At 40.5% G+C, this 15,202-nt stretch overlaps 1 protein-coding gene across 5 annotated transcripts in view; it reads right to left on the bottom strand.

Annotated features, from left to right (window-relative positions):
- Positions 1-15,202, bottom strand: part of POGZ (pogo transposable element derived with ZNF domain) — a 52,442-nt gene that overhangs the window by 23,129 nt on the left and 14,111 nt on the right. For 3 of the 5 annotated variants that reach the window (XM_029946753.1, XM_029946751.1, XM_029946752.1), the window contains exons 2-3: positions 7,861-7,985; positions 6,714-6,872 (exon numbers count right to left, since the gene is read on the bottom strand). In XM_029946753.1, the coding sequence (XP_029802613.1) occupies positions 6,714-6,872; positions 7,861-7,984 (283 nt within the window). In that variant the 5' untranslated portion in view covers position 7,985. The remainder of the gene's footprint in view (positions 1-6,713; positions 6,873-7,860; positions 7,986-15,202) is intronic. The other 2 variants (XM_029946755.1, XM_029946754.1) reach the window with 1 other exon arrangement.

Below are 15,202 nucleotides of genomic sequence, written 5' to 3'. Positions count from 1 at the left end.
TGGTGAAGTACAACCTTATGTTTTAGAAATCCCCATTAGCTTGTGGGGTCGAGATGTCATCACCCAGATGGGCCTTAGATTGACTAACGAGGGATTGTATTCACCTCAGGCTAGAGCGATGATGCAACATGTGGGTTATGTCCCTGGATATGGCCTGGGCAAATTCCACGATGGCCGTAGAACTCCCATTGAACCTACTGGAAATCAGACACGCCGGGGATTGGGTTTTTCCTAGGGGCCACTGGAGCTATAAAGATCACATGGCAGGCTCATAAACCCATCTGGGTGTCACAGTGGCCCCTACCTAGGGAAAAGTTGAAGCTGCCCACACCTTAGTGAAGGAACAATTTGAGGCAGGACATGTACAGGAGTCTACTTCCCCCTGGAATACTCCTATTTTTGTGATCAGAAAAAAGTCAGGAAAATGGAGGTTATTACATGACCTCCGGGCCATTAATGCTGTTATGGAGCCTATGGGCCCAGTGCAAAGAGGCTTACCGTTATTGTCTGCCTTGCCCACAGAATGGCCCATTGTAACAACAGATATAAAGGATTGCCTTTTTAGTATTCCGATACACCCAACTGATTCGTGTCGTTTTGCCTTTACGCTACCATTCCTAAATCAAGAGGAACCTGACAGGAGATATGAATGGGTAGTCCGCCCTCAGGGCATGGCAAATAGTCCAACCATGTGCCAACCTTTTGTTGTAAGAGCTCTTACGCCTATCAGAAATTCCTTTCCCCAGGTCCGTTGCATTCGCTATATGGATGATATACTTTTGGCAGCAGAAAAGGAGCAAGTTCTGTTAGAAGTTTATGCCGCCTTAGTATCCGCCCTTGAACGGGCTCAGCTGTATATTGCCCCTGAAAAGGTGCAGCGGGGATCCGTGCACGAATATCTAGGCGCATTGATACATGCAGACCAGTTCACTCCACAAAAGGTGCAGCTCCGCACAGACCAACTCGTTACTCTGAATGATTTTCAAAAACTTCTAGGAGACATCAGTTGGATCAGACCACTGCTCCGCTTATCAAATAAGGAGTTAGAGCCCTTATTCACTATATTAAAAGGGGACCCTGACCTTAATTCACCCAAGAAAATGTCCCCTGAGGCCCGAGATTGCTTACGCCTGGTGGAAAAACAACTGGGTGAGGCACAATTATGCCGGGTTCAGCCCGGGAGCCCTATCATGTTGTGTATTTGGATACAGCGCGCCAACCAACTGGGTACTCTGGCAGACTGGGCCTCTATTGTGGTTGCACCCTCATTTTTCTCCGGCTAAACATCTTGAATAAGAAACCTATTAACATTAAATTCACAACGTTCACAGCTCATAATTAAGTAGTGGTTTATTTCACTACATAATATTTCTTCCCAGTGCAAATGCAGATAATCAGTCAGAACTACAGAAATTATTTCTAACTGCTGAGTGGTAGATTCGGAAGAACAAAAAGAATTATTAAAATGTTCCAAAAGTTTATTCCTGATACCTTCTTAAAAAAAAAAACCAAAAGGCTTTACTGAGCTATCATAAACATACCATACATATTACCATGTAAAATATACAGTTCAAAGATTTTTAGTATATTCATAGGGTTTATGCAACTGTCACTTCTGTTTAGTTCCATAACATGTTCATCATCCCAAGAAAAAAAAGTCTTGTTCCCATTAGCGGTTATTCCCTGAAATTCAGGTATTCAGGTTCAGCCCTGAAAACCACAAATCTGCTTTTTGTCTCTACAGGTTTACCTATGTTGGACATTTCTTACAAATGGAGTCATACAGTATTTCGCCTTTTGTGTCTGACTCCTTTCATTTAGCACTGCATTTTCAAGGTTATTCATGTTGGAGTAGACAATTGTATTCTATTCCTTTTTATGTCCGTATAATGTTCCACCGTACAAATACACCACCTTTTGTTCATCCACTCAACAGCTCAACGCTGTTCCATTTGTGGGCGATAATGAATAATGCTATGAATATTTGTGCAGGACATCTGGGTGAACATGTTTTCATGTTTTGGGTATGCAGCTAGGAGAACTGCTGAGTCATATGATAATTATGTTTAACTTTTTGAGAAACTGACAAACTATTTCCCAAAGTGGTCACACCATTCTCACCATTCTCACCAGCAATATAGGAGTCCCAGTTTCTCCACATTCTCACCAACACTTGCTATTTGTCCACCTTTTTGACTACAGCCATCCTAGTGGGTATCAATTGACATTCTCACTGTGGTTATGATACGTATTTCCTCAATGACTAATGACATAGAGCATTTTTCATGTGTTTACTGGGCATTTATATATTCTCTTTGGAGAAATGTCTATTTAGATCCTTTGCCCATTTAAGAAATTGATTGCCTTTTTATTACTGAATTGGAGTAGTTCTTTATATATTCTAGCTATCACATCCCTTATTTTATAGATTATTTGCACAATTTTTCTCCCATTCTATGGATGTTTCCCTTCTCGATTATGCCCTTTGAAACTAAAAGGTTTTAATTTTTATAAAGGCCAATTAATTTTTTCAATGTCACATATGATTTTGGTATCCTAAGACTCCACTACCTAAACCAAAGTCATAAAGATTTACACCGATGTTTGCCTCTAAAAGTTTTGCAGCCTTAGCTCTTACATTGACCATTTAGTTCATGTTTGTAAATGCTAAGAAGTAGAAGTGCCATTTCATCCACTTCTGTGTGGGAAAAGTATCCAGTTGTCCTGGTATCATTTGTTGAAAAACTATTCCATGCCCATTAAATAGGAAAGGATTGACTACATTTTATTTTTAACCAATTATCATTCTCCACGGCACAGGTACTTTGGAGTACAGAACACAATTGTGTCCATATCCCTTCCGCTTTTCATTCTTTTAAAATAATTCTTACCTTAACTATATTTTAACATTTGACTCATAAATTACTACACATTTAAAAGTTCCAAAGTACAATGATCAACACCCCACCATTCATCATAGGACTAGACCATTACAAAAACCATCAATGCACTCTTCCTCTGTCCCATGTTAAAAAAAAAAAAGTTCCTCAAAATCAAGAGTCAAGAAAATGCTTTCTATGTAGAGAGGGGAAGGAAAACAAGAGAAATAGATAAATTATAAAACCTAAATCAGGGGTGCCTGGGTGGCTCAGTCGGTTGAGCATCCGACTTCAGCTCAAGTCACAATCTCACAGTTTGTGGGTTCGAGCCCCGCGTCAGGCTCTCTGCTGACAGCTAGCTCAGAGCCTGGAGCCTGCTTCCGATTCTGTGTCTCCTTCTCTCTCTGACCTTCCCCTGCTCACGCTGTCTCTGTCTCTCAAAAATAAAAACATTTAAAAAATTTTTAAAAAAACCCTAAATCAATACCCCTTAAAATAATTTTTTACAATATAATTATTGGTGGAGGTGGCTGTTGGTAACCAGGAGCCCAATCAGTTTTTAAAAGTTTATTTATTTACTGTTTTTTTTTTTGAGAGAAAGAGTAAGTGGGGGAGGGGCAGAGAGAAAGAATCCTAAGCAGGCTCTGCACTGTCAGCTTGATCCCACAAACTTTAAGATCAGAACCTGAGCCTAAACCAAGAGTCTGATGCTTCAACCAACTGAGCCACTTAGGTGCCCCAAATTCACTCAAATCTGAAGTCACATCCTTAAACCTAGACTAGCATTTCAAGAATATCAGATAAGGGTGCGTGGGTGGCTCAGTCGGTTAAGCATCTGACTTCAGCTCAGGTCATGATCTCACAGTTCATGAGCTTGGGCCCCACTAGGGTGAACCCTTCTTTTCTCTCTCCCTCTCTCTGCCCCTCATGGGATTCTCTTTCTCTCCCTCTGTCTCTCTCTCACTTGTGTCCTCTCTCAAAAAAGAAAAAAAAGAATATCAGATTTAAAAAATTACAGAATTGTCTGTATTATGCAAAAAGTGGGGGTGGCTAGGGAAACTGGATTTATCAATGCATGTTTATCTATGCATGAAAACTTTTTGGAAAAATACACATGACATATGTGACTGGTCCAGTCTATACCCAATTTCTTTCCACTAACATGGGTTAACATTTATTTTCTTCTTTTATTTGAGAGAGAGAGAATAGGGAAGAGGGACAGAGAGTATGTATGTGAATGGGGAAGAGGGAAAGAGAGAGAAAGAAATCCCAGTAGACTCCCTGGTCAGTAAAGACACTCATGCTAGACTTGATTCCACAACCCTGGCATCATGACCTGAGCTGAAACCAAGAGTCACATGTTCAACGGACTGAGCTACCCAGATGCCCCATGGATTAACATTTTAATTTAAATTCTAGAGGTATCTACACATAGATTTTTTTTTTTAACTTTGTACACAGCTCTAGGTGCTTCAGAAACCAAAAGTCCACTCAAGGAGTCAAGGAGACTAGGTCATGTCGGCGTGTCCTCATAAGCCTCAGAATACCCTAGAAGTGAAGAATTCAGCCACACTGGCTGCTAACAGCACTTGGACAGATTATTTTAAGAGAAATACAGGAAAGCAGCATAACACAGTGAAAAGGACACAAACTGAAATCTAGGCAATTCAAATCCAGGTTAGTCACTTACCAACTATTTGGCTGTAAGCACATTAGTTAGACTCTATGTCTTGGTTTCCACATCTGTAAAATGAGAGAATCCTCGGGGTGGTGGCTCCTCATCTTTATACATACATAAGGGCCCCATTTGTAAGTTTTTAAAGAGCCTAAGGATGCTTCATGTAATAAAAATCGTATTTTCAATACCCAGCAACTGAAAAAGATGCCTATAGAAACAAATTTAAGTTCAATAGTAGCTAACGTTGGCAGCACTATGGGGAAAGAGCTATTGGTGTGCACTTATTCAGAGCAATCTATTAGGACAATTTGAGACTGTCTGTCCTGTTTTGAACGCCTGATCCAAACAATCCCACTTTTACTGCAGATACGCTTACACAGTGGACACAGATACAATCCCAGAGAATGGTCACCAAACACTGTTCATAGTCACGAAAAATAAGGACTGTAATAAAATATCTAACAACAGAGGAGTAAACGATTATAGTCATTTTCCTGGCCATTTGAGGAAAAATATCAATAGCCTTAAAAAACTATGATGACTTTTGATCCAACAATTTGACATTTATAAATATATTCTCAGAAGTAAGGATGTGAGAAAAGATAGAGATGCTCACAATAGCTCTTTAAAGTATAGTATAGCCCCTTACACTATTGTTAATAATAATTAACCAAACAATGGTAAATATAGTTGACTCTTGAACATAAGTGTGAAGGTCCACTTGTACGTGGATTTTTTTTTTGAAGTTTATTTATTTTTGAGAAATATGTGTTCATGGTGGGGGGGGGAGAGAAAGAGGGAGAGAGAGAATCCCAAGCAGGCTCCATGTCATCAGCCACAGCCCTACATGGGGTTTGACCCACGAATTGAACCATGAGATCATGACCTAAGCAGAAATCAAAAGAGTTGGACGCCCAGCCAACTGAGCCACACAAGCCCCCTGGAATTTTCTTCAATTAATATAGTACAGTACTGCATTATTTCTTTTTTATAATTTTCTGCATAACATTTTTCCTCTAGCTTACTTTATTGTAAGAATATAGTCTGATACATATTACATACAAAATCTGTGTTAATAAACTGTTATCAATAGAAGGCTATCTGTAGTTAAATTTGGGGGGAATCAAAAGTTATATGTAAATTTTCAACTATGCAGGCAGTTGTTGTCCCTCCCACCATGCTGTTCAAGGGTCACTTATCAACAATGTTACAGACATCTGATTAAAATGGGAAGATATTCATTACATATTAAGGGGGAAAAGGAGGCAAAGAGTAATGTAGAGTCTACATGATCTGTTCATGTAAAAAGTAAATCACTACATAATACAAGTATATACAAGTGCATATATGTATAGAATAAGAGTTACAAATACTTATCTCCAAGTAGTGAGATAACAGTTAAACATTTTTTCCTTCCTTTTATTTTTTTTCACTGTTTACTTTTTCTACAATACACATGTTATTCTTGTATTAATAAAGCTATTTATAATTAAAGTTATATATAATTATAAATAATTAAAAGTAAGCCCTTTGCAGCAACACAATGATTCTATAAAGATGCTTATTCTAGTTTGTGAATCTTAAGCCATAGCTTGCCTTCAGATTGTAAAAAAAGTCATCAGAAATTAATAGAAACCAATACTATGTAGCTTCTCTATCAATAAATACACTAAAAACACTACTCTTTCACCATTTCCTTCAAGTAGAAAACAACCCTATCCTATTTTCCATAGCCAGGAACCAATGACCAAACAAATCTGCCAAAGAAAATCTAGAACAAAGCTACCTTGGGAGAATTCTTACCAAACCAGCGGGGCTTATTCCACTTAAAAAAAAAAAAAAAAAAAAAAAAAAACAGCCCCCTCAATCTCTTTAATAGTGCAGAATTTGGGGTTTACATTTTCTCTCCCACAAATTATTAGCAGCAAGATCAGCTTCCCTCAGACTTGAAACACCAGCATCCATTCAGCACTAACTCAAAAGGACAGCACCACCACTGAATCCCTTCCATGTCACAGAACCATTACTAAAGTCACTCTAACCAGTGTAAGTAACCACATGGGTACCTAAAACTAAACACATACATCTGTTCCTAAGACCTCTTTAATTCTCTCACCCCTCTGGCCCAGGAAGAATTTCCCAATAATCCCACTTACCATTGTTGTTGGCAATTAGTGTGACAAGAGTCTTCTTTGTACTGTCGCTGTTCTGTGCCCCGCTGCTACTAACGGTGGTGGATGTAGAGAGGTGCCCAGCCACAGAAGCATGGGCAGCGATGGGCACTGGAGCCGAGACTGGCTGCTGGCTCACAGAAACTGTGGGGAAGGGGAGGCACAGTCACTTGGAGACAGGGACAGATGACACTAAAGGATATTGTTTTAATCCCTTTCCGTCTCGTTGTGGGTCTCTATAGCCAAAGCCAAAGTTTCCTGCTTTCTTTGCAAATCCAAGTGTGCATCTGATTTCTCCTCCTCCTTGTCCCTCACTCCACCAATGAGACACAATGCCCTCTTCATCTCACATTTCCTGGTCAATTTACATCGCGAGCTCACTGACCCAGTATTTTAAGTTTTTGCTCATATAGCACAAGCACATCTCTAGGACTCAAAGGGTTATCATCTCTGCTGTTGGTATTTGTAACCGTGCATTCACAGTAAGCCGTACACAAGACCCTGAGCTGTGTCCTGTTTCAGCCTAAACCAATGCCATCTTCAGGTCTCAAGGGAGAGAAGATAAAAATAGAGCAACGGATACGATTTAGGGGGGAAAAGAACCATCACCCATTCTTTGAGTTCAGGGCAATCTAGAATTTGACCCTTCAGCATCACATTTTTCAAAGAGCAGCTAACAAGCCTACGTTTGTAAACTGTCCATGAAGGCAGACCCAAAGCAAATTCTGTTCGCTCACAAAGGAAACCAAGGTCAAGTAAAACAAACGAAGAAGATGAAAATGACTATGGGACCCTGTTTTAGACTGGGTACATAAGTGAACACTGCCACACACACTACTTTGCATTCTTGTTCATACATTTGGTAGGAGGACTGCTGAATGACTGATAAGCATTGGTTAATTCAACTCTCAATGTTTTAAATAAACTGAACATAGTGTTTCTAGCTTCACATATGAAGAAACTGAGGCATTTTTACAGACTAAATAAAGCATGGGGAAAAAAAGCACCAGTGCCCCAATGAGGCATCCATCCTTGAATTCTTAATAGTCCTTCTCCACACTTTCTTAATAAAAATGCCATCCAGATGAGTTGGTTTAAATAACAATCTAAAAATCAAAAGAGTGTCTGTTACCTGTAGCAGTTTTATCCACTGAATTATAATCTTCAACAACAGAATCCTCAATGACATCGCTGATTTTCTGCCACGGCTCCAGCTCTTCCTCCTCACATTCCATAAAGAGGTCGGTGTCCGCCATGCTGCAAGAAAACAGGACCAAATAAGATATTGGCCTCGGGGCGCCAGGTGGCTCAGTCAGTTAAGCCTCCGACTTCGGCTCAGGTCAGATCTCACATTCGTGGGTTCGAGCCCCGCGTCGGGCTCTGTGCTGACAGCTAGCTCAGAGCCTGGAGCCTGCTTCCCGTTCTGTGTCTCCCTCTCTCTCTGCCCCTCCCCCTCTCATGCTCTGTCTCTGTCTGTATCAAAAATAAATAAAACATTTAAAAAATTAAAAAAAAAAAGATGTTGGCCTCAATGGGGCACCTGGGTGGCTCAGTCCGATAAGCGTCTGACTTTGGCTCAGGTCATGATCTCACAGTTAATGAGTTCAAGCCCCGTGTTGGGCTCTGTGCTGGCAAGCTCAGAGCCTGGACCCGCTTCAGATTCTGTGTCTCCCTCTCTCTCTCTGCCCCTCCCCTGCTCATGGGGACCTCAAAATGAGAGATACAGTTTTATAAAAAATATGGAATCTGATTCTTCAATCTACCAGTAACTCACTCCTGTGCTCCCTCTACCCTTTCTTCTAACCTCCTACTGCCAGATTTCGAAGGATCTAGAATGATAACTTTTATTCTTTTTAAAAAATATTTATTTTGAGAGAGAGAGCATGAACAAGTGGGAGAGGGGCAGAGACAGGGAGACACAAAATCCCAACCAGGCTCCGAGCTGTCAGTGCAGAGCCTGATGGGGGCTCAGTCTCATGACCTGAGCCAAAATTGAGAGCAGGACGCTTAACCGACTGGGCCTCCCAGGCACCTCATTATAACTTTTATTCCTGGGGAAAACTGTGAAAGAGCTAATGGCGAATCATTCAATAACAGGACTATAAAAGTTTAATCTGTAATACCCAGGGCTATGATCAGGGTGAGGCAAATCATGCAAGTGCAGGGTCTTCAATTAAAATTATGTTTTGGGGGTGCATGGCTGGCTCAGTCAGTGGAGCACATGACTCTTGGATCTCAGGGTTGGGAGCTGAGCCCCACTTTGGGTGCAGAGATTACTGAAAAAGAAAATCTTTAAACATAATAATAATCATCATCATCATCATCATCATAGGGGCACCTGGGTGGCTCAGTCAGGTGAGCATCTATCTGACTCTGGATTTCAGCTCATGATTCCTGGGTTGTGGGATTGAGCCACCTGTCAGGCTCCAGGCTGAGCATGGAGCCTGCTTAAGATACTCGCACTCTCTCTCCCCCATCCCCCGCCCTTTTCCTCCCTGCTCATGCTCTCTCTCTCTCAAAATATAAATAAATAATAAAATGCAAAAAAATGTATATTTTGCTCATTATGCTGCAGGATCAAATCCTAGATTGCCCAGAATTCAGAAAGTGGGTGGTAGTTCTACCCCTCCCCCCCAAATTGTATTCTTATACTCCACTGTGACTTTGGAATGAGTCTTTAATTTGAAAACACCTGCCAAAGTGACATGCTCCTTTTTCTTTTTTAAGTTTATTGATTTTTTTAGAGAGTGGGGGAAGGGCTGAGAGAGAGAGAAGTGGGGGTGGGGAGAAAGAATCGTAAGTAGGCTCTGCGCTGTCAGCACACAGCTCAATGCAGGGCCTGATCCCATGAAGCACAAGATAATGACCTGAGCCAAAATCAAGAGCAGGACACTCAACAGACCGAGCTACCCAGGCGCCCCTACCTATTTCTTATAAACACAAAGCCTACACCTCTGTAATGCAAACAAAGAGCTATTGCTAGGGGAGCCTGGGTGGCTCAGTTAATTAAGCATCCACCACTTTTTAAAGTTTATTTATTTTGAGAGAGAGAGAGAGAGATTGCAAGAGTGGCAAAGAAAGAGGAAGAGAGAAAAAATCCCAAGCAGGCTCCTTACTGTCCACACAGAGCCCAATGTGGGGCTCGAACCCATGAACGGTGAAATCACGACCTGAGCCGAAACCAAGAGTAGGACAACTTAACCGACTGAGCCACCCAGGCGCCCCAGCATCCATCCAACTCTTGATTTCAGCTGCATAGTGCTCTGGGCTGTCAGCGCAGAGCCTGCCTGGGATCCTCCCTCTCCCCCCACCCTCTCTCTCTGACTCCTCCTCTCAAAAATAAAAAAAAAATAAAAATAAAAAAAGAGCTACTGCTATTTTGCCCTCCAACATTAGTAAACTAAAGGTCAATTTCTTTGTCTTGGAATTATAACAACATCACTGCTCAATTTCAAATAAAGCCTGTAAGGCAAAGGCTCGCACAGTGCTCTTAATAACTATTTCAGAAAAATGTTTTACTACATCTCTACACCAAAAACAAAACAACCAATCTAAAACTAGTCTAAGTAGTGGGGTCCATACAACTTGACAGAATTCATTTTTAAGCTGCCCAACAGATGGCGTTGTTCCCTTGAAAATTTAAAATATCCAGGCAGAGTGCCGGGTACTAAGGAGGGCACCTGTGATGAGCACTGGGTATTTTATGGAAGTGATGAATCACTGAATTCTACTCCTGAAACCAATACTGCATTGTATGTTAACTAAAATAAAAAAAAAAATTCAGCCAATGCCCCAGTGCATTAGCTATAGCCAAGTGCCCTCAGATTCAATGGATAAAGTGCCTAACTTGACTCTAACTGGTCTCTAATATTCTAATTACTTTTGTCTTTCCAGGCCAAAACCACAATGGGGAGAAGATATGAGGAGGGAAAGAAAAACATATAAGATATCACATAAATTTTCTTGGTTTCATATTTACCATAAATATACATAAGACAACACTGGCCAGACAGAATTAAAAAGAAGCCTGGGGTCTGGGGTACTCAACCCATTAAGTTTCCACCTTCTACCTTCAATTTTGGCTCAGGTCATGATCTCACAACTTGTGGGTTCAAGCCCCGTGTCGGGCTCTGTGCTGACAGCTCAGAGCCTGCAATCTGCTTCAGATTCTGTGTCTCCCTCTCTTTCTGCCCCTCCCCTACTTGTGTTCTCTCTCTCTTAAAAATAAACTTAAAAAAAAAAAAGGCCAAAAGCCAAATCCATACCAGCAGGCAGCTTGAGCCAAGACATAAACTCCTGTAGTGTCCAGATTAGTTTTACTGAAAAAGACATTACCCTAACCAACTTTCTTTTTTAACTAAATTTTATGCCAATTCTTTGCTGTGTAACTTTCTTAGAGCCCACAGCCAACAATTAATACATAAATATCAAAAGCCTGTGGATGATAAGGTCTACAGATGGATCTCAAGCACTTTCTTTCCACTCTGACCAGCTTGCAGCAAACCCTCCCAAACATATGTTGAGCAATCGGGAGAAAACTTCCCTTCAGAGTAAGCAGAGGTAGCTGAATGCAAACTGCGGTTTTCAATGTCATTCTTATCGATATTTTAACAGTATATCCAAAAGCTGATCTTTACCTCAACTCCTTATAATTTTTTTGAGGGACTGAGTGCATGTTTCATTTTGTGAAGCAACAAATTTTTTAAAAAATATTTTAATGTTTATTTATTTTTGAGGGAGAGCAAGCAGGTGGGGGGAGAGGCAAAGAGAGAGAAAGAGACATGGAATCCAAAGCAGGCTCCAGACTCTGAGCTGTCAGCACAGAGACCCCTTCAGTGTCTCGAACCCACAAACTGTGAGATCATGATCTGAGGCGAAGTCAGATGCTTATAACCATCTAAGCCATTCACACAGCAATAAATTTTAAGAAGAATACTTAAAGTTTCTTCCGGGGAGCTAGGGTAGCTCAGCGGCTGAGGATCCAACTCTTGATTTTAGCTCAGGTCATGATCCCAGGGTCATGGAATCGAGCCTCGTGTGGGGCTCTGCACTGAGCGTAGGGTCCATTCGAGATATATTCTCTCCCCCCCCATCAACTCTGCTCCTCCTCCATGTGCGTGTGCTCTAAAATAAACAAAAATAGGGGCACCTGGGTGGCTCAGTCAGTTAAGCGTCCAACTTCGGCTCAGGTCATCTTACAGTTCGTGGGTTCAAGCCCCGCTGACAGCTAGCTCAGAGCCTGGAGCCTATCTTTGGATTCTGTGTGTGTCTCTCTCTCTCTGACCCTCCCCTGCTGGCGCTGTCTCTCTGTCTCTCAAAAAATGAATAAAAAACATTAAAAAAATTTTTAAATAAACCAAAATAAGAGAAAGTTTCTTCCATTTGATCAAAGTCAAACTATGCTAGTCCTCTCATGAAAAAGATACTCTAATAAACAAAGAGTGGGAAGGTTAGATCTGAAAGATGTTTGTGGCCTACTTTTTATCGAGAGAGCAAGAACTCTCCAGGTACACGTTCTGCCAAGACAACCAATATAAATTAAAAGATTCAAAATGAGCAGCAAATTCAACTCAAAATACTCTTCAAGTTCTTTACAACAAGACAAATTAACCAATAAAGGCTTGTCGACCCAGAAAGAAAAACAAAAAACAAATCTGCTGACTAAGCATACTTCACATACATCCAAACATCTCTGAAAGACAATGAAACCAAGCTTTTCAGTCTTCAGTTCTGACCTAGACTGTTGTCTCCAAGCGTGATCATTCATCTTACCATCTATAATTCAGGGTCAAAACACTAACTCTGTTGAAAAGATACGTCATCCCACAAAAGAGCTATCAACCTAAATTAAATACTTTACAAACTTGAAAAATGCAAACTTAGCGCCCTGCTTGTAGTTTTCCAGTTACCAAAAAGAAATCTTCATTAATCTGAAGAAACGTCATAATTAATATCTCTATCAAGATACTCATAAAAGAGACACAGTAGTTCTTTGTGGCTTTTCAAGCGATCCATGGCATATAGTATGCAGTCAGTCACCTTTCAACTATTTTTGATAAAAGACAGGAATTACTACATACCCAGTATTGCAATGTACACATCTTCCCAAACTATCATTCTACTAATGTTTAACTTCTTTCCACACCAAATCTTTAACTTAACTTCTCATAAGGAAAAAAAAACAAAAACAAAAAACTCTGGATTTTTTTCTTCTCTTCTCTGTTGCTTTGCTTTAAATCTATTCAGACTTGGATACTTCTCCCATTAACAAACAAACATGTTGAAATTCAATCCTTACCCAATTTAGGGGCATTTTAATTTCTTCTGAAAAACTGCCAGGCAAAAATGTGAATTTCAGAAAATAAAGGCCAGCTTTTGGGAACACAGTGCCACATCAAGGGGAAAATGTGGGATGAAAAGCAAATTTGAGAATCATACCAAAACCAAGTGAAGGGGCAAACTTTCACCATATTACAATTGTGAGTCTCTGAAGTGAAACTGTTGTGATTCTTTTCTATTTTGTAAATAAGATGTAAGTTCTAACTAAATACAAAAGTAGAGTGCATCTATCACCCACCTTCAAAAATTATCAACCCCCCAAAAAAAAATTATCAACCCAAAATTGTTTTATCTGGGCCTCCCTCCTACATATTATTCTGAAGCTACATTCTACATTATTCATAAATATTTTGGCATGAACCTCTAAAATATAAGAACCTGAAAGATATAGAAAAAGAAAAAATATAGTACCATACGTGCCTAAAAATTGGTAGACCCTTAATATCATTGAATCAACATTCAAATTTCAAATACCATACTTTTTAAAGTTTGAATTAGGATCCAAATAAGGTCCATGTATTAGGAATACTTGGTAAGTTTAAGTCTTTAAATTTATAGACCTTCATCTTTTTTCTTCCCTTGCAATTTATTTGTTGAAGAACCAGCTCACCTCTTGTAGTTTCTACAACCTGGCTATTGTTGATCACATACCCATAGCATTTACTACATGCCTCTGTCCCCTGGATATCCTGAAATGGACAGGTGGATCTAGTGGCATGATTAGACACAGGATGAACTCCCGCCCCCCACCCCCCCTCCAAGACTACTCATAAGGATGGAGTTCTCTGCCATCTGGAGGCATGCTCGATGCTGGAGCTAGTCATTCTAAATCTATCCTTCCTTTGGGACGGACACCTGGTTAAGCGTCCGACTTTGGCTCAGGTCATGGTTTCACCACTTGTGGGTTCAAGCCCCACATCAGGCTCTGTGCTGACAGCTTGGAGCCTGGAGCCTGCTTCAGATTCTGTGTCTCCCTCTCTCTGCCTCTCCCCCACTCACACTCTCTCAAAAATGAATAAATGTTTAAAAAATATATATATATTCTTCATTTATTAACTAGAACACTTATATTAAAAACAACAACAACAAAAAGTATGGGCACCTGGGTGGCTCAGTTGATTGAACATCTGACTCTTGATTTTAGCTCAGGTCAAAACCTCAGGGTTTGTGAATTCCAGCTGCTGGCGCAGAGCCCGCTTCAGATCCTCTGTCCCCCTCTTTCTCTGCCCCTCCCCAACCCGGGGTCGTGCTCTTAAAATAAACTTTAAAAAACAAAAAAGCCAAAACATATATATTATCTGGTTACCCATGATGCAGTTCATATAGTAAAGTCTTGATTCCTTCTATCTTTTTTTTCCCTTTATTTACTAGTTTTCAAAATAATGCTTCAATAGTATTTCACCAAAGTGAACAACATGCTTGTTCTTAAGCTATCATTATGATATCATATTTTAAACATAATTTGTGTGTTTGGGTTCACTGCCGTTATCTTTATTGATACTCAAAAGTGTCCTATATTGGCCAGTGGAACATCTTCAGTTGGGTCCTGAGCCCATCTGACACAACCTTAGTAGTGTTCAAATTATCCTTGCTATCGGAGAGATAACATGCTCCAGGTTCATCTATTTCCTTCCCCAGACCTAGAATATGCCATTTCTTTAAGTGGCTCTGTTTCCTTTTGGTCACGAATGATGTTCCAAGACCAGTCTAGACATTAGGGACCTTTCTGCTCATTTTACTCTTTTAGAGATTTTTTTTTAAGTTTATTTATTTAGAGAGAGAGAATGAGTGGAGGAAGGGAGGAGGGCAGAGGATCCAAAGCTGTCAGCAGAGAGCCGGATGTGGGGTTCAAACTCACAATCCCAAGATCAGGAGTTGCATGCTCTTCCAATTGAGCCAGTGAGACTCCCTCTGCTCACTTTTAATATAAAATTAGGGGCACCTGGTGGCTCAGCCAGGTAAGTGTCCAACTCTAGATTTAGGCTCAGGTCATGATGATCTCACCGTTCATGAGTTCAAGCCCCACATCTGGCTCTGCACGGACAGGTGGATGCTGCTTGGGATTCTCTCTACCCCTCTCTCTGCCCTTCCACGGCTTGCTCTCTCTCAAAAAATGAGCTAAAAAAAAAAAAAAA

Source organism: Suricata suricatta, chromosome 8 (assembly GCF_006229205.1).
Source record: "Suricata suricatta isolate VVHF042 chromosome 8, meerkat_22Aug2017_6uvM2_HiC, whole genome shotgun sequence".
Classification (NCBI taxonomy): Eukaryota; Metazoa; Chordata; class Mammalia; order Carnivora; family Herpestidae; genus Suricata; species Suricata suricatta.
The sequence above is the reverse complement of the archived record's forward strand: the minus strand, read 5'-3'. Positions and strand labels throughout refer to the sequence as shown.